Source organism: Ovis canadensis, chromosome 1 (genome assembly GCF_042477335.2).
Source record: "Ovis canadensis isolate MfBH-ARS-UI-01 breed Bighorn chromosome 1, ARS-UI_OviCan_v2, whole genome shotgun sequence".
NCBI classification, from domain to species: Eukaryota; Metazoa; Chordata; class Mammalia; order Artiodactyla; family Bovidae; genus Ovis; species Ovis canadensis.
In genome coordinates this window covers 9,494,719-9,513,179 of record NC_091245.1, presented here as the reverse complement: position 1 = coordinate 9,513,179, position 18,461 = coordinate 9,494,719, and the positions used below count along the sequence as shown (strand labels likewise).

At 49.7% G+C, this 18,461-nt stretch overlaps 1 protein-coding gene across 1 annotated transcript in view; it reads left to right on the top strand.

The window, feature by feature from the left end:
• Positions 1–18,461, top strand: part of CSMD2 (CUB and Sushi multiple domains 2) — a 682,283-nt gene that overhangs the window by 255,597 nt on the left and 408,225 nt on the right. The window contains exon 5 of the mRNA XM_069545242.1: positions 5,637–5,844. Within this exon, the coding sequence (XP_069401343.1) occupies positions 5,637–5,844 (208 nt within the window). The remainder of the gene's footprint in view (positions 1–5,636; positions 5,845–18,461) is intronic.

The following is an 18,461-nucleotide window of genomic DNA, read 5'->3' as shown; positions in this document are numbered from 1 at the left end:
TGGAGACCACATCCTCTTGTTTCTCCCCCAGACTCGCTCTTGAATCTCTTCTGCTCCTTCTCCTCTTTCACATGGCCCAGAGTTCAGGCTCTGATGATGGGAATGGCCTCTTCACCATTCTCCTCACTGCTTCTCCCCACCTGCCACCCTTGCCACCCCCCAAACCACAGCATCCATCCATCATGCAGGGACCAGAGTCACTTTCTAAAGCAGATCCAGCTTTCACTCCCTGCTGACAGTCCTAAAGTCTCCCCAGCACCAGCAGGGCAGAATCGCTCCCTTTAGCAAGCCCTCCGAGGCCTGTCCGAGTGGACCTCCACCTCCCTTTCCACGTCCACCCCACCGTTCATCTCATGCATCCTACACCTTCACCTGGAGGGAAAGTGGCCCACTTCCCAAGCGCACCAAGCCCATTAGGGTCCCCCTCGCCCTCAAATGCTGTTTCCTCTGCGGGGAAGCCCTTTCTTTTCTCTCCCTCCACACTTGCCTATTCCTTTCTCAAGGTCCAGGCTAAGTGTCTCTTCTTTGACCGTGACTTTCCTAACCTTCAGTGGAGTCAAGATGAAGCTACTGTGGCTAAGAGTGTAGACACTTCCACCTGGGATAGACAGGGCCAGTGTGGGACTCTTGCAGCCTGCAGGCCCTGCGCTTGCTGGGAGCGACACTGACAAACCTCCCGCTTGCTGGCTGGCTCCTGGGGCTTATCTCCTTGATACTGGTCACGGTGAAGTTAAGGAGACAAACTGCCTTGGATGTCAGACTTCACAGGCTTCTGCCAGAGAGATACCCAGGAAAGGCTGTGCACCTGGATATAACAAACAGCTCCAGGAAAACTCAATTTAAAACTGAGCAAAGCAAATGTGTCTACCTTTCCTCCCACCCTGCTTAACGGGGGCAGGTCACCTGGATTGGAGGCAGCAGGAAAAAAAAAAAAAAGGGAGGAAATGAGGAGAACAGAACCGCAGGCCTTCACATGGCATCCGAGGCCCTTCACCAGGCAGCCCGTCCTTCCCACCCACCCAGCTCTGCCATCTCTGTGTTGCCCTTTGAGTTCCGACAATCCTGACTATGCCTCTAAATGCTACACTTGCCCCTGCAGCCGCCTTGCTCCTGCCTTTGCTCTGCCTAGGACACCCTTTGGCCTGATCCTACCAGACAGTCAGCCCTCAATCCCACCAGCTCAGCATTCAAAACACAGCCAGCCATTGACTCCATCTCCCCAGTACCGCCTGGCCCAAGCCAACAACATCTCTTTCCTGAATCACTGTAGTAGCCTCTACAAGCCCCTTGCTTCTGCCCTCTTCCTCTTTGGTCTGTTGTCTACACAGCAGCTCAAGGGATCCTGTTAACACACCAGTCAGATGAGGTCTGCTCAGAAGTTGCCGCTGACTTCTCATCTCATTCCGATAGAACCCCAAGACCTAGCAGTGGCCTCGAAGGTCGTCCATGGAGCCCCATCCCTGCCCTCTCCTCCTTACTCCCAGGGTGCCATCCGCTTGGGTCTCCTGATGCTCTTTAGCAGTGCCAGGCCTCTGCACACCAGGGCCTTGGCATCTGCTGTTGTATCTCGAATGCTGTTCCTCTAGATAATCACCGCGCTTCCCCTCTGCCTCCCCCTGGTCTTGGTAAATGTCAGCCTCTCAGCGAGGCCTGCTCTGACCCCATTTAGTGCGAGGTCCTCCCATCCCCCTCCGGCACTGGTCACCACTTCACTTATCATTCTTGGTTGCTTAGTCGCTCAGTCGTGTCCGACCCTTTTGCCATCCCAGGGACCGTAGCCCACCAGGCTCCTCTGGGCTTTCCCAGGCAAGAATACTGGAGTGGGTTGCAATTTCCTTCTCCAGGGAAATCTTCTGACCCAGGGAGCAAACCCGTGGTTGAACCCTCATCTGCTGCATTGGCAGGTGGATTCTTTATTGCTGGGAAATAAGTTTACTTAGGGAAGAAGTTTACTTATTTATCTTGAGTATTGTCTGTTTTCTTCCAACTGGAATGTCAGCTTCACAAGGGTAGGAATTTTATTTGCAGATGAATCCTTTGTACCTAGAACAGTGCCTGACACATAAGAGATACTCAGTAAATGTTTGTTAAATGAATGAATGGATATCTCAACACAAATGTTGCCTCTTGCGTGAAGCCTTCTCAAGTCCCCTCAGCTGTCACTGTGCCTTGACCCCTTGGTTATAACAGTTCTGGGAGCCACTGCGTGTTTGCTTGGCTACCCCCACTCAGAGAAACTCTCCGGGCAGGGATGAGATCATGCTTTTCGTGATGTAGTGCTGGGCCTGGCCCAGTGTCTGGCACACAGCAGCTGCTCACCTAGTGAGTGTGGGAAGGAAACTTTCCTGAGTACCTGCTGAGTGAGATGCCTTCATTTCTGTGCTCATACATACCGAGGAGCTGAACATTTAAGAATGGGCTCATTCTTAGGAGTTCCCTGGTGGTCCACACTTCCACTGCAGGGGGAACAGGTCTGATCCCTGGTTAGTGGACTAGAATCCCACATGCTGCATGGCACGGCCAAAAAAAAATAGAAAAAGAAGGAAGAAATGGGCTCATTGTCTTGAATAGACCTTACCCCTGTAGAATGACATTAGTAAGGATAGTTCAGGACCTCTGAATAAACCCACTTTTATCCCCATCCCACACTGCTTCTGTGTATCCAGCTGTCAGCTCCGTCTCTCCACTGGGATGCCCCCTGCACACACTCTGCCCCGTGGTGTCCCAAACTGCCTGCCTTCCACATCGCAAGGCGTCCCCCTCCTCCTGGGTCCCCTGACACAGGAAGTGGCAGCTTTTGTTCCTCCAGATGCTCGTGCCTGAAGCTTGGGGTTCATTCATGCCTCCCGACTGCTAGTCCTGTAGATTCTATTTCTTCACTAGCTGTCAAGCAGGTCCAACTCCCACCCTCCTCAGGCCCTTTAGCTCGGATCGCATCTGGCCTTACCTTGACTGTGGTGACTCTGTGCTACTGAGAGCATCCTGCCCACTGCCCCAGCTCAGACCTCGTCTATGCCACAGTGGTCTAAGATGCAGATATAATCCTGTTTCCTCACTGTCTTTGATCCTCAAGATGAAGTGGAAGGAAAGGGAGGATTTGCCTTTAGTTGGGCATCAGGCACACGCCTGTCCCTGGCTAATGCTCGGTACTGTCATATTCATTTTCCCTTCAGCTGTCACAAGAAACCATTCTGCAGAGAAGCAGAATGAAGCTTAGAGAAATAAATCACCCAGGGTCCCATGGGCTGGAGAATTGTGGAACCCAAATTCAAGTCTAGACCTTCCTGACCCGAAAATCCAGTTTCTTTCCAATACAGCCCACTGCTTCCGATCTTCTGGAGCCCAGTGTCCTCTGTCGTCTGGCTCCTCCATCTCCAGCACCACCGCCCATCACTCCTCTCTGCTCGCTCTGTTCTAGACAGACCATCTCGAATGGCTTATCTTAGGTCTGCCTTGTGGTTTTGTGCTTCCTTGGTTATGACCTCTGGTTCTCTTTTCTTTTCGATGCCCTTCCATTTCTTCTCTATGTAGTGAACTCCAGTTCATTCTTCAAAACCCTGCCCTGACAGTACTGCCTCTGTTAAACTTGCCCAAACTGACTCACCCAAGCAAAGTAACGTGTTACTTCATCTCTGTCCTCAAAGTGTGAATTGTACTTCTGCAAGATAAGGGAGTGTTGGTTAAGAGCACTGGCCCTGAAATTAGACTGTTGGGCTTAAAAATCCCAGCTCCTTTAATTACCCATTTCCTTCCCCAGGGGATCTTCCCGACCCAGGGATCAAACCCGGGTCTCCCACATTGTAGGCAGACACTTTACCGTCTGAGCCACCAGGGAAGTCCACTATCAGCTGTACCTTTGGCAAATAACTGAAACTCTCTGTGCCTTGGTTTCTTTACCTGTAAAATGGGAATGATATTTCACAGAGTCATGAAATCTGTGGAGTAGTTAGCATAGCACCTGGCGCCGTGTACGTGCTTAATAAATAGTAACTTTGGTTACTGTTACTCTGCTGCCTCTGATACACATTTGAACCCTGATATTACATTTTTCCTTCCTTTATAGTTTAGTCCACATCTGTGATACAGCTCTTGCTAAGTGGATTACTATCCCTTACTCTCACACAAGGTGCTTCCCTGGTGGCTCAGTGGTGAAGAATCCGCCTGCAATACAGGAGATGCAGGTTTGATCCCTGGGTGGGGAAGATCGCTTGGAGAAGGAAATGGCAACCCACTCCAGTATTGTTGCCTGGGAAATCCCACGGGCAGAGGAACCTAGTGGGCTACAATTCATGGGGTCAGTAGAGTTGGACACAACTTAGCAACTAAACTACCCTCACCACTTGCATACAAGCTCCAGGAGGGCAGGCTTAGAAAATCTGGATAACTTCCACTAAGCCACTCAGCTGTAAGCTGCAGGGGAGGGGTGCACACTGACGTGTGCAAAAATCGGAAAGCCAGTGTTCTTAACTATTATATATCAGAGCATGGTCTTGGGATCATTGTTTCTGCATATCAAGTCTCAGCTGGGATTTAGGCTGGAGCAGTGATTCCATCAGGATGTGCTGTGGGGATGAGGAAGACACGGTCCCTGCCCTTGGGATTTCCAGCAAGTTCAGAACCTAGAGTGGCAGACAGACATGTGACAGGTCGTTCACACGGTGCCAAGTACGATGTCTGAAGTCACACACTTTGCTGCAGGAGCGCAGAGAAGGGAGCAGTTATTAAAAGCACGGGGGAATGAGGCTTTACTGAGAAGTGGCGCTGGAGTTGGATCTCAAAGCATTGGAAGACTTCCTCTGGACAAGGGGCATCCTAGACAGATGGAGCGGTGTGAGCAAAGCCCAGGAGGTGTGACCATGCCCAGCACTGGAACAGAGCTGACCTGGGCCCGAGGAGCAGGAGGGAAGATTGCAGAGGTCTGGCCAGGCTGTGAATGCCCTTTGAGTTTTGCCCTCAGGGAACTGTGATGAGCTTTCGTTTTGTTCCATTACATCCAAGAGCTTCCCTGGTAGCTCAGGCAGTAAAGAGTCTGCCTGAGATGCAGGAGACCCAAGTTCGATCCCTGGGTTGGAAAGATTCCCCTGGAGAAGGAAATGGCAACCCACCCCAGTATTCCTGCCTGGTTAATCCCATGGACTGAGCAGCCTGGCAGGCTACAGCCCATGGGGTCCCAAAGAGTCGGACGTGACTGAGCGACTAACACTTTCACTTTCACATCCGAAGTTTCCTAGGGTCTGGTAGGAAACAAGGTCCTGGTCACCACAGTCATGACCGTGGGAATAAGTGTGATAACTGATTTCTCCTTTTTTCTTGGTCATTGCGCAACAGTGTGGTGTAGCAGCTAGAAACATACTCAACAGGCAGAGCTCACCCAGCTCACTGACCTAGCTCATTGGCTGTGGGACCTCAGGCAGGTTGCTTTACCTCCCTGTGCCTTGGTTTCCTCATCTGTTCAATGAGAAGAAGAAGAACTGAAATTCTCGGAGCAGGGCCTCGGGCATGATCAGGGCTCTGGAAGTTTGTAGCACATCGTCTCTGCAGGTCATGCCCCAGGGTCCTCCCTGCCTCTCATGCATGAAGTACACAGCTAAGCACCAGGACCTGGACTCACAGGAGCCTCTTGTCTCTGCCCACAGCGGACGATGCGTGTGGCGGGACCCTGCGAGGCCAGAGCGGCATCATCTCCAGCCCACGCTTCCCCTCGGAGTACCACAACAACGCCGACTGCACCTGGACCATCCTGGCCGAGCTGGGGGACACCATCGCCCTGGTCTTTATTGACTTCCAGCTGGAGGACGGCTACGACTTCCTGGAAGTCACGGGGACTGAAGGCTCCTCCCTTTGGTAAGCACGCCTCCCCGCCCCTCCCCCTCCCCTGTCCCTGCAGCTGTGGCTTCCCGGGATGCGGTCCCCTCGGCGCCTAGACCTGCAGCCAGAGGTCCCTTTGCCACCTGTTCTGCCCCCTGCTGGAGAGTTTCCTTTCCTCATAATGAGAAGTCACTGTGTATTTGCAGAGCTGGGGTCAATTTTCACGGTGATTTTGGTACCTGATTTGAAGCATGTCCTCGCTGAAGAATATCAGGATGGGATTTGGTCAAGGAACTTGCATTAAGACTAACAGTGGTATCAGGACGTGGATAGGGTCTCAGTGAAATGATGTGAAATATTGTCCCATTGCTGGAAGCATCCAACAAAGGGCCTAGAACATTGAGTGGCAGTTGCTTTTCCCATGCCCAGGGTTCTGAGACGGGAGAGGCATTATCACGTCTTGGTTCCTGCGGGAAGGGCTAACCTACTTCCTATTGTTTGGCTTCACCACAAAGCAGGGCTTTTGTGAGCTGTGTTCTGCTGCCATGGAGACTCTGGTGTCGGCAGGTTTGGGAGGAGACGGATGATGAAGGCTTACCGGCCTTGGTTGTGTGTGGTCTCCCAGGCTTGGACCCATGGGGTGGGCCCTAGCTGGGGCTGGCTTAGGGAGTAACGTGCTTTCTGTTTGGGTGACAAGCCTCGAGAATGGTGGTGTGACATTCGTAATGTGCTCTTGTGTTCTGGTGGTTCTGTTATCAGGACGAGGGCAGCGGGGGGACCTGGGTCAGAACATCGGGAGCCAATAGAAGGATGCGCTCAGGCGTGTTTCTTTGCAGTCTTGATTGCTGCGTGGTGCCGGGAAAGGTGGGGCTCGCTGCCTGGGACTGAGGAGGAGGAGGTGTCACTGAGGGGCCTGAGTGAAGCAGAAAGTGGCAGCTGCAAGCATCAGGGATGGATAGTCCCTTGGGAAGACAGACATAGTGGTCAGGGGGCTAGAGACATGGGCAGGGAAGGGGAGGAAGGATGGGAGAGGAGGAAAAAGAGTGGCTGATGTTGAACATTTCTTTTATACCAGGTTTTGTTGTAGAAAGGCCAGTTGAGTAAGACATGGCCCTTTGACAGTGAGGAAAACAGACAAATCCACCACAGGCCCCAAGCATGACTATTTGAGAGGGATAAAATGGGAACAGACTCCTGCCAAATATGGACTTTGAGCTTTGGGGGCCAAGAAACTCAAATTTCATGTAGTGGTAGAAGGTGTGCTGAGCCGGGGGTCAGAAGACCTTGGTGTCAAAAGCGTGTTGCAAAAACTTGGCCAAATCAGGTCATTTACTGCCCTGGATGGGGTGTTGAGACAGGCAGACGTGAGCCAATGGCTGATTGCTGTGTGGAGGTTGGTCCAGGGGCAGTGACTGGACATTTGGTGCTCGGAGTTGGGATGAAAGTCTAGATGACTGTCCACCGAACCACACTCCCAGTGACCTGCCCAGTCTGAAGACTTTCTGTCTCCCTGCCCTCTTTTTGTAAAATACCTATGTTTCTGATCGTTTATGTCATACATATGCTCCTTATAGAAAACTTGGACAATATTAAAAGGTATAGGGAAATGAATAATAAGTATTAACATTGTTTGTACTTGGTTACGTTGGGTCTTAGTTGCAGAATTCGAGATCATTCCTTATGGCTCACAGGCTCTCCAGTTGTGGCACTCAGGGTCCAGAGCACTCAGGCTTCAGTAGTTGCAGCTTGTGGGCTTTGATGCCCAGCAACATCTGGGACCTTCGTTCTGCAATCAGGGATCAAACCCACGTCCCTTGCATTGCAAGGCAGATTCATGTTTTAAAAAACCTTTTTATTTTGTATTGGGATATAGCCAATAAACAGTGTTGTGACAGTTTCAGGTGAACAGCAAAGAGGCTCAGCCATACATATGCGTGTATCTATTCTCCCCCAGACTCCCCCCTGTTTTAGGCTGCAAGGCAGATTCTTAACCACTGGACCACCAGCGAAGTCCCACAAGGATTAACGTTTTGATGTATTCCCGTTTGGCCTTTTTGCTTTGCCTAGATCAAGCTAGCTGGCCATTTATATATATATGTTTAATATTAAAAAATTAAGATCTGAAAAATGTCAGTAACTATACATTTTTAACTGAACATTATATAATGAAAATTTTTCCTATATCATTACACATGTCTCCTAAATGTAATAGGTGTGAGAATAGAATTTATTTAGTAAATAAACAGTACTTATTGAGCTTTTATGTGGCAGGCTGATTCTAAGCTCTTGCAGCTGTATTTCATTTAGACTTCTATGAAGTAGGTAGCATAATCTTCCTCCTTTTACAGATGAGGAAAATGAGGCCCCGTGTGGTTGGGTCACTGGCTTGAAGTCACACAGGTAGTAAGGAGCAGAACTGGGATTCAACCCCAGGTTAGCTGGACTTGAAAGCCCATCCTCTTAGTCACGTCAGCACACTACGTCATGCAATGTTTGTGAAGGACTGTGGCAGCTGTGGTGCATTCCCTTGTGAGACTGCCACAATTCACTCCATCAGGTCTCTTGATGGATTATATCCAAGTTCCCACTTCTGCAAACAGATACCTAGATGGATAGCCTTGCTGGTTCTCTCTCTTCCAGCCCCAAGGCCTCTGCGATGCACTTGTTTATCCGTAGGCCAAATAGTCTCTCACAGCCTCCACCCTCACCCCGAGGTGTGAATCTACGCGGTTGTCCAAACTTCTGGAGGGAAACAAACGTGAAAGAGTATTCCTTTTCCTATTAAGTCACTCAGTGGGGAAGGAATTAAGCAGAGGAAATCGTTAAGGGAGTCATTCAGAACTCTGCTGTAAGATTAAATTATAATCATTTACAGGGTCTGTGTCACCCTTGCCAGGCAGGATGCATTTTTTGTTCTAATTTATACCTGCATAGCAGTTACGGATGAACAAAGCTGCAGGCTCAGGAAGTCTGTGCAAAGAACCCGCTCCCTCCCCAGCCCCTCTCCTTTATGGATCCCTGGACTCACGTGAAAATGGGATGCTCCTGGTTTATGAGTGTATTGCTTTTATCAGCGGATAAAAGCAATAGGACTTTAGGATGTTCTCTTGAGTCATCCCATGGACAGAGGAACCTGGTAGGCTACAGTCCGTGGGGTCTCAAAGAGTCAGACACGACTGAGCGGCTTCACTTTCACTTTTCACTTTCATGCATTGGAGAAGGAAATGGCAACCCACTCCAGTGTTCTCACCTGGAGAATCCCAGGGACGGGGGAGCCTGGTGGGCTGCTGTCTCTGGGGTCGCACAGAGTCGGACACGACTGAAGCGACTCAGCAGCAGTAGCAGCTTGAGTTCTTTACCAAGCAGAGAAAGACAACATCTGGAAAGATGAATTTGAATAGCTAGACATCCCTTCATCTATTGAGAAAACAGATACACCTTTTAGAGGCGGGGGGGGGGGGGGAACTATCTCCTTTATCTGGAGAAGGGAATGACAACCCACGCCAGTGTTCTTGCCTGGAAAATCCAATGGACAGAGGTGCCTGATGGGCCCCTGTCCATGGGTTCGCAGCATCAAACCCGACTTAGCGACTAAATCATACCTCTTCTATCAGGTGGCAGATTTGTGATGATTCAGAAGAGGATGGTAACATGGACTGTCCCTGACTCAGTTCCCACACTCTCCTCCCCCTCCAAGGAGGATGTAAGCAGGAGAGTTTAAATTAGGGTTTGGACTTCATGGACTTCAAGTTCCAAATGATTGGGAAAACATAGGCTTGATAATTTTTTATTTTGCCAAATAAGGATATTAGAGAACAAAATAAAAAACCCTGCCAACTTTTCAGGACATGATTGCATGAAACAAAGGACAATTCAAAGCCAAAAACGTGGCAGGATATAATCAATGGCACTGACATACTGAAAGACGGGGGTGGGAGGGGTACATAACAATGGTGTCTGCCTGTAACCGTAAAGTCCTGTGATGCATATACATTAATCGGTGGACTACCGCTTCCTGTTGTGCTTGTCCATCCCTGGCTTCTGAGAATCCGACCATACATGTTTTGAGTGAGAAAATGTTGTTACTGTAGTGAGCACTGAACCCTGCAACCCTGCCATGCTGAGGGGGTCCCAAGTGTCTTAGACTTGCTCTCCCTAAAGTTAATTGTCTTTTTGTGTGTGTGATTGACCAGGAGCCAAATTGGGCTTGAATTGACTTGAGAGTTACAATCCACATAGCAGATTTGGTATTACTCCCCTACCACACACACACACACACACACACTCTCTCTCTCTCACACAGCCAAAGGACACACTCTCCTCCAAGTCATTGCCATATACACATCACCAAGTCAACCCCCCTGACACATACATACTTCTAGTTCACTGAACTCAATTTAGGGACCAATTTTTGCTCACTGATCCTTCTCAGGGGTGGATAGTGGTCTTTGTTCTGCTCTGACCCCATCTGTTGGCAGTGATCTTCAGGGAGCCCTATTCCTTCCTCTCCAATTCTATGAAAATACGCTCACCACGGCTCCAGTTCCTCATGAGGCTCCTGGATTTTTCGGAGGGCTGGGACTAAGGGATGCAGAAGAGTCTCTTAAAGCCCAGGCTTCTGGGTCCCTGGAGGGAATTAGGATCATGTTATCATAACGAGGAGAAGTAATTGCCAGGCCATTACAGAGGCGGCCTCTCCATCATGGAGAAAATCAGTGAGTTAAAATCCACCCAGAATCTCTCCCCTTTGCCTCATGCTGAACTCTGTCCCCTGGCATCTCAGCAGGAGCTTCCCCTGGGCTGTATGAGAGGAGAGAAAGCCAGACACCCCTCCGAGAACAGGGGCGAGGTCTGCATAGTGTCTCCAACCTTAGGTGTTGAGCCTGCCCCTTGGCATCTAACTGAAGAGATGGCAGACTTGGGACTCAGACAGACGTGAGCTCAAAACCCAGATCCACCTCTTCGTCGCTGTGGAATCCTGGGATATTTGCTAACCTTTCTGAACCTCAGTTTCCACATCTGAAGAATGGGGCTCATTGTACCAACCTACAAGGCATGTTGGAAGGGATAAACATGTAAACTGCTGCCTGACTTAGTCCTGGGATGGGGACTAGAAGCAAGGTGCTCACTCTCTGAGGGAAAAAGGGTATGATGAGGCCACTCTGAGCTTCGCCTGATTCTTGGTGACCCCACCACAGCCATGGCCCAGCCTGCAAGCCCAGTGGCATCTCACCAGGCAGAGTGACACTTGCCTGATCCAGCTCTGGGGAATTAGCTGGGCACCAGGTGAGGGGAACTGGCAGAGAACCCCTGAGTCAGACAGGAGGACACCCTTGCAGAGTCAGCAGATGGGGGTGATTTGGTTGCAACTGTCTTCTCAGAGCTGCATGTTGTGAGCGCACTGTGAAAAGCAGCAACTCTTCTCTGCCTACACCCAGGCCCTGGGCTGGCCAGTTCAACTCATTCAGCGCTGATGGCTGCTCTGAGCCGCCCTGCAGCAGGGGCAGTGCCCCAGCAGCCCTAAGGAGTCTGCAGGGTTGGGAAGAAGGGGCAGCGTGTGGAGAAGACATTCTGTAGAGAGGGGGGAGGCACAGCCCCTCTCGCCGTCTCGGATTGATGAGGATGCAGAATCTGTTGGGCCTTCCTTCCTCCTTGGCTCCTCTCCCGCTGCCTCTTCCACCCCTGTGGCCATTTCTTCCTGTGACAGGGAGGGCAGGCAAGGCCTGGCCTGCACTCAGGGTGGAAGCCACCCTTTCTCTGGGGCCAGCTGAAGTGCCAGCCACAGGGGTGTGTCACGGGGGAGTGCATGGTAGAGGGAGTTCAGAGCTCCTTCCTGTCCGCGATTTCTGTGTAGACTCAAGACCACTCTCCCATCTTCTGTGGCTCCGCCTGTACCGGGAATCGCAGCCCCTCAGCCTCTCTTCTTCGCTTCCTTCAGTCTACTTGGATTTCATGTTTCGTTTCACTGCGGTCATTTGGGATCTGCTGCCCATTCCCTCTGTGCCCTCAAGTCTAGCCCCCCGCAGGCCTCTGTGTGACAACCTTGCCTCCACTGAACATGCAAAATAAGAAAAGAAAGGAGAACACGCTGCAGGGTTTTAGAGGAGGATGCTGTCCTGGGGCAGGAGACTGGGGCCGCCAGGCAGGGCCTGCATTCGAGCTGGGCCTTGAAGGTGGGTGCTGTTTTGATATGAGAGAGGGAGATGAGGGGCGGGAGGGCATCATTCTAGGGCTGCTGCCTGGGTCTCCTGGCCAATGTAGGAGCACCCTTCCTGACCCCTGAGACACAGGCCCAGGAATTCTGGTCCCAGGGATTCTCTAGGGAGGATTCTCTCCAGCATGCACCCACCCTGGAGACTCTGCTATCCACCTCTGAGCCTCAGTAGCCTCTTCCACCCGGGAAAAAAGAGGAGAAAGCCGACACCAACGCCTAGAGTTCCCAGGTCCTGCCCCCAGGGCTGCCCAATAGACTTCAGCTGTTTTGGGTTTTTTTGGTGGGGGGAGTTGTTTGTTTTTCGTTTATTGCTATACTCCAAGGCATGTGGGATCTTAATTCCCCAACCATACATCAGACCCGTGTCCCCTGTAATGGATGTGTGGAGTCTTAACCACTGCACCACCAGGAAAGTCCCTTCAGCTGTTTTTGAAAAGAGACTTTCTCTGGAAAGCAGGTTCAACCTACTCTCTGGATTCAGCTTTGAGGATTTTTCTTTACTTTGTTTCCCTTCATTGGTTTGCTTTTATTTTTATAGGTGGGGATACAAAAACTCCCATCTACTATACAGACATTCAGTTTGAAATTTTGCTGGTAACAATTTCTCCTTTTGAAACACTGAGTTTTAATTATTAAGCATTTTGCCCATGGAATTTGAGCCAACTAGAACCATTTGATCTCAGTGACTTTTAACTAGATATTTCATTCAAGAGTCATTAGATTCAGATATAATTAGAATGAAAACAGCATGCCAATGGGGATTTGTTAATAACTATTCACTTATTTATTCATTCACATATATTTTGTCAAACCATTGGTTTAGATCATTTTCATTCTTTGTTACTTTTTCCCTATTTTTTTTTCTCAGTAATCATTTATTGAGAGCCTTCTATGAACTAGGCTCTGCTAGGTGCTAGGGAGACAGAAACACAGTCCCATCCCCAGGGAGATATTTATTTACTCCACAGATGTTTATGTAATAGGCATGCATTGTACAGGACCCTGGAGCTCACAATCAGGGCAGAGAGGCATATAATTAAGCATATAATTAAGTGCTTTACAATAGCATGTGTTAGGTACTTTTCTTAGAGGTATACAGAAGTTCCCCTGGGGCTAAAAAAGAAATGTAATAGCTACAATTCTTTTTTTTTTTTTTTCAAGATATAGAAACTCATCTCCAGCTGATTCAAGCTAGAAAGGGAATATGTTGTCTTCTATAACTGAAAAGTCCAACTGGCTTCAGGCACTGCTCGATCAAGGCGTGTAGATAAGGTCACCTGTATTTGCTTCTCCCCCTCACCCAGCTTTGTCTTCCTGGGTCTTGGCTTCACTCTCGGGCCAACTTTCCCCGTGAGGTAGCAGAGCTGACCACCATCAGCTTCCCCCATCCTACTGATTTAGCAGTCCTAGCAGAAAGACAGTGTGTCTTTCCTAAAGGTTCCCACAAAAGCCCTCAGATGGTCCTTGATTGGACCAGAATTGAATCATGTGCTCTGCCTTCAACATCGATATATAGCTAGATAATATTCTTACTGGCCAGGCCCGGGTCACATAGCTATCTGTTCTACCCAAACCTCTGACTGGGAGTGGAAAAGAAGTGGTTCACCAAAGGAATACCAGGTCACTAGGAAGACAGAAGCAAAAAGCGTCCTCCTGAAAGGACTCAGTCTTCCCTCACAATAGAGGGGCTCCTGGGAGGACCCAGATGAATGAGCCCCAGATGGTGTGACTTTGGAGTTGAACTGAGGGGTGAGCAAACGTTGATCACTGACGTGGAGCCAGAAAGAGCCCTGCTGTGTTTGCAGCATTGCAAGTGGGGTGCAGGGTGCAAGAGAGCAAGGGCAGGATACGAGGTCTGAGACGAGCACCGGAAGAGCAAGGGTCGTAAAGAACCTTGTCCCCATGTTCATAAACGGGGAGAGGAGTCCGTAGACTAAAGAAAGCTATTGAAGTATTTTAAGCAGAGAAGGAATATGATCACCCTGAATCTTAATTGGGTTCATAGAAGGTTCAGAAGCCAACTGTAAAACTCGGTGACCACTCAGCCGAGAGATCATCCAGCCTTGAAGTATGGTAGTTGTAAAGGGATGGAGCGAGACAGCGACCTCAGAAAACACCTCAGATACAGAGTCGGCTGCTTTGGGGGCTTCACTAGAAAGGAGTAATGAAGGCAGGGGAGGAGTCTGGGGTGAATCCCGTCTCTGGCTTGATGGCTATGGTGGGGTCATTCAGCAGAGGAACACAGAGGAAGGAGCCGGGCCAGGGGGTGCTGGCCTCCCCAGCATGAAATGGGCACAGAGAGGGAAGTTAAGGCCACAGCCAGGAAGAAGATACAGGGACAGGGTTACTGATACACACTGTTTGCGATGAGACGAGTGGAGATGGCCGTGGGACAGGAATGACTATGGCTGAAAAGTTTGGTGTTTAAGTATGTATTCTGGCAGGGCCTTGAGAAGTCATCCTCAGGGATCAGCACCAGCAGCATTATCAGCAGTGTCTGCTTTCAGCACCTCTGTCAGCCGTACCACCTCCATCTTCCCTGCCAGCGTCTGTCATCATTCATTCATTCAAACGACTTAAGCCCTTCCATTGTCTGACACTGAGCCTGGCATCGGGGAATACAGTGGTGGAGAAAACAAATGAAGTCTCTGTTTTTGTGGGACTTCTGGTCTACTCCGGGGAGACTGCTATGGAAAAAAGAATCACAGAATATATGTAAAATACAGCTGTGATGAGTACCATGAAGGAAATGAACAGGATGAGGAATAATAGCTCTGGAGACCTTAAGTAAAGGGGGTTGGGCCGGCCTCTCTGAGGGGACGGGATCTAAGATTAAGGCTTGACTGTTGAGAAGGAGCCGCCGTGGGAGGCGCTCAGGATCAGCACTTCAGGCAGAGGAGATTACACGTGTGAAGACCCACGTCACAATGCCCTATTTTCCTTTGAACTTCATACAGGCAAGTGGTGTGAGGTCTATGCCTGTTCTCTGTGGTTTCAGTCTGTTTGAATATCAGGAGCAAGGCAGGGTCAAGGTCTTAGGCTGGCAAAGATGTTCATGAAACAGCTGAGATGGTGCATGACTGAGGCCGTTAAGCCCAGTGGCACCCGGAACTGGCAAGGGGATGGGCCTGTTCCAGCCTAGACTCAGAACCTCCTGCCTCCCTGTGGGTCTGTGACAACCTCACTTCCCTCTCCTTTCCTACCACATCACAATGCTTTATACTAGCCCGAGAAGCTGTTCTCTTCTGATGGAGCCCATGAAATTACATCTGTTCTTTCCATCAGGAGCCAGGCCATAAATAACCAGCCCTTTAAAATCTCATCTCCCGTATCTCTCGGAGTTGGAAGTGGCATTAAGGGCTCTGCAGCTGAGCAGTGGGAAAGGATTAGAGCCCTGGCATGCTGCTGGCAGCCCAGGCCCGCAGATCTGGAGCGCGAGGCTGGGGCTTCTGCACGCGCCACATGACTTTCTTGTTTGCGTCGCTGAGAACTTGTTCTCAGAAAGAGAACACGAGCTGCAGCTGGACGGGGCAGGAAGCAAGCCGGGGTCGTCCGCTCTCGGCATAGCGTCTCCTCTAGAGCTGGCGACTTGGCCAAGTTCTGTGTGTGGGAAGCCGAGGTCGGGCAGCTGGCCTGCGCCCCGTGGGTCCGACTGCGTGCAACAGGTTGGTAATAAGCACGGCGTCTGCGTGGCAGCCCGTGCCAGGACCTTGAAGGGCACCAGACAGTGAGATGCTCTTGTCGACCTCTCTGGAGGAGCTGCCAGATGCCCGATGGAGCCGCGAAGACAGATGGAAGGTACTGTTCTGGGCCCTTCCAGAGGCCCCTCGCTCTGGCACCATCCGCCTTCCAGAACGATGTTCAAGCCCCCAGTCCTGGTCTCCTCCTTCCCACCTGGCCACGGATGTTTGTTCTACGTGCCCTTGGCATCGCGTAGCCCATGTTTCACTCTGGTTTTTGCCTGTCCCTTGCTTTCACAACTTCTCCTGGCTCCCTAAGACTGACCTAGTTCTGTCCCTGAGCTTATACTTCTTGTAACCCCAGTTCCTCCGCACCCAGTCACTGATGTGTGATACCCACAACTCGCCAGAGAAGCAAGATGCAAGCAGGAAGCTAGCATTTGATAATCTGATGAAGTGGCAAATGACATGGTTAGACTCAGTGGATTTTGTCGTTTGGGAAGGAAGAAGGCAGGCTTGGTTTGAACACAATGGAGAGACTTCGTGGGATACTAGAACTCCAGCGTCTCTGGGAAATCTCATAGAAGTTCTTGGAAGAGCAGTCTGTCCCGGCTTGCCTCTCAGGGTTCTGGCCCCAGTAACTTCCACCTACTTCACTGTGGCTTCTACCCCCAGCCTCCCCCTGAAACTATTCCCATTAAGGTCATCATCAGAGAACCAGCCCCCAACCCCAAACACTACCACTTCCAATGCCAAAGCCGAAAGGTCATCTTCAGGTGTCGCCCTACTGGATACTTCTGCATTCTTTTACATTGTTGCTTACTGCTCCCTCCAGAACTTTCCTTTTCTCTTTTTTTCTTTCTGAGGCTGCTCGCTATGATTTTTCTTAACCTCTCTGACCATTCCTTCTCTGTCTTCTTCAATGACCACAGGATTCTGTTCTCACCTAACTGCGCTGCCCATTCCCCCATGTTCTTCCTGGGTTAGCTTATCTGCTCCCGTGGCTTCAGATAAGCCACCTGTCTGTTTACAGTTCTCAAATGTGGCTCCCTAGCCCATCCTTCCCACTGGGTATCAGCCTTTGGAGCCAAGTACTTATTGGACAACTCTCCCTTCATGTCTCACCAATGCCTCTGACTCAACGGATCCCAACTTCATTCATAACTGATGATTAACGTGGGCAGGGTTTGTTTCCTTTCTTGGTTTATGGCACTACCCTCTACCTAGTCAACCACAGCTCTGGGAATCATCCTGTCTAATCCCTCTCTCTCACCAGTCACATTCAGTTAATTGGGAAGTTCCCCCCAATGAACCCCCCGTGGCATATCTTTAGTCTTGACTACCATTCCCCCAGTTCAGCCCATCATCTTTTCTTCTTTGTGGGTTATAATAGCCTCCTTGCTGATCACTCAGCTTCTTGGCACTCTCCAATTCATCCTCCCCACTGCTACCAGAAGGGTTTAATTAAAATGCAGATCTGACATGCTAAGCCCCAGGCAAAAGCTTTCAATCATCTTCCATTGTCTACAGAACAAAATTCCAGCCCTTGATAGGCCCTTCTTGATCCAGCCCTTACCTGCCACCCCAGCCTCTTCCCTTGCCACTTCCTTCTTTGAACTCCATTAACCCTCACACTCAGTAGTATCACACCACAAAGGTTTATTTCCTGCTTATGCTGCACGTCTGTTCTGGGAGTCTCTCTAATCCACACAGTCATACCCAGGAGTATCCAGGATCTAGAATCTTGTAGTTCCACTATCTGGAATATGTGGCCTTGTCCAATGGCATAGCAGGCAAAGAGAGTGGCAGATCTAACATGGGCTTTTCACGGCCACAGCCCAGATACGATGCATATCACTTTCACTCACACTTCATTGGCCATAAATAGTCATATGGAGTAAGTCAGACAGAGAAGGAGAAACACAGCATAACATCCCTTATATGAGGAATCTAAAAAGAAAAGATACGAACGAACTTATTTATTATACAAAATAGAAACAGACTCACAGACTTGGTTGCCAGAGGGCAAGGAGGGGGGAAACGGATAGCTGGGGAGTTTGGGATGGGCGTGTACACACTGATATATTTTAAATGAATAACCACCAAGGTCCCACTGTATAGAACAGAAAACTCTGCTCTAGATATTGTTTGGCAGCCTGCATGGGAGAGGAGTTTGGGGAAGAATGGATACATGTATATGTACGGCTGAGTCCTTTGCTGTCCACCTGAAACTGTCACAACATTTTTAATCAGTTATACTCCAATACAAAATAAAAAGTTAAAAAAAAAAAAAAAAGAAATATTCACATGGTTCAACCTAACCATAAGGGAGCCTGGGAATGTGATAGCAGATGAAATGACTGGTGAGCGAGTCTCTCTGCCACACTTCAAATTTCAGGAGACAAACGCCGTAGCTCTTGTCAAAGAACAGCCTCTCCTTTATGCTGCAGATCTGTTCTTCTCCAAAGATTTCCCTGCTGGAATCATCTCCTTTTTTTTTTTTTTTTGCACTCGTCATTTTTTTTTTCTTTCCTATCAAACACTGTTTAATGTTTAAGAACATAGAGACGTGTTCTGTATCTACCATCTGAAGTCAAAACCAGCAAGCCCCGAACTCCCCCATCACTCAGCTCCATCCGGCTACCGCACCTGCTGAGACAGATCCCTTTCTCAGTATCTGCCCCAGCTGCCACTGAAGCTGGCCTTGGGAAGTGACCAGTGTCACTGCTCCGTCTTCATGTGACCTGGCTTCTTGGCAA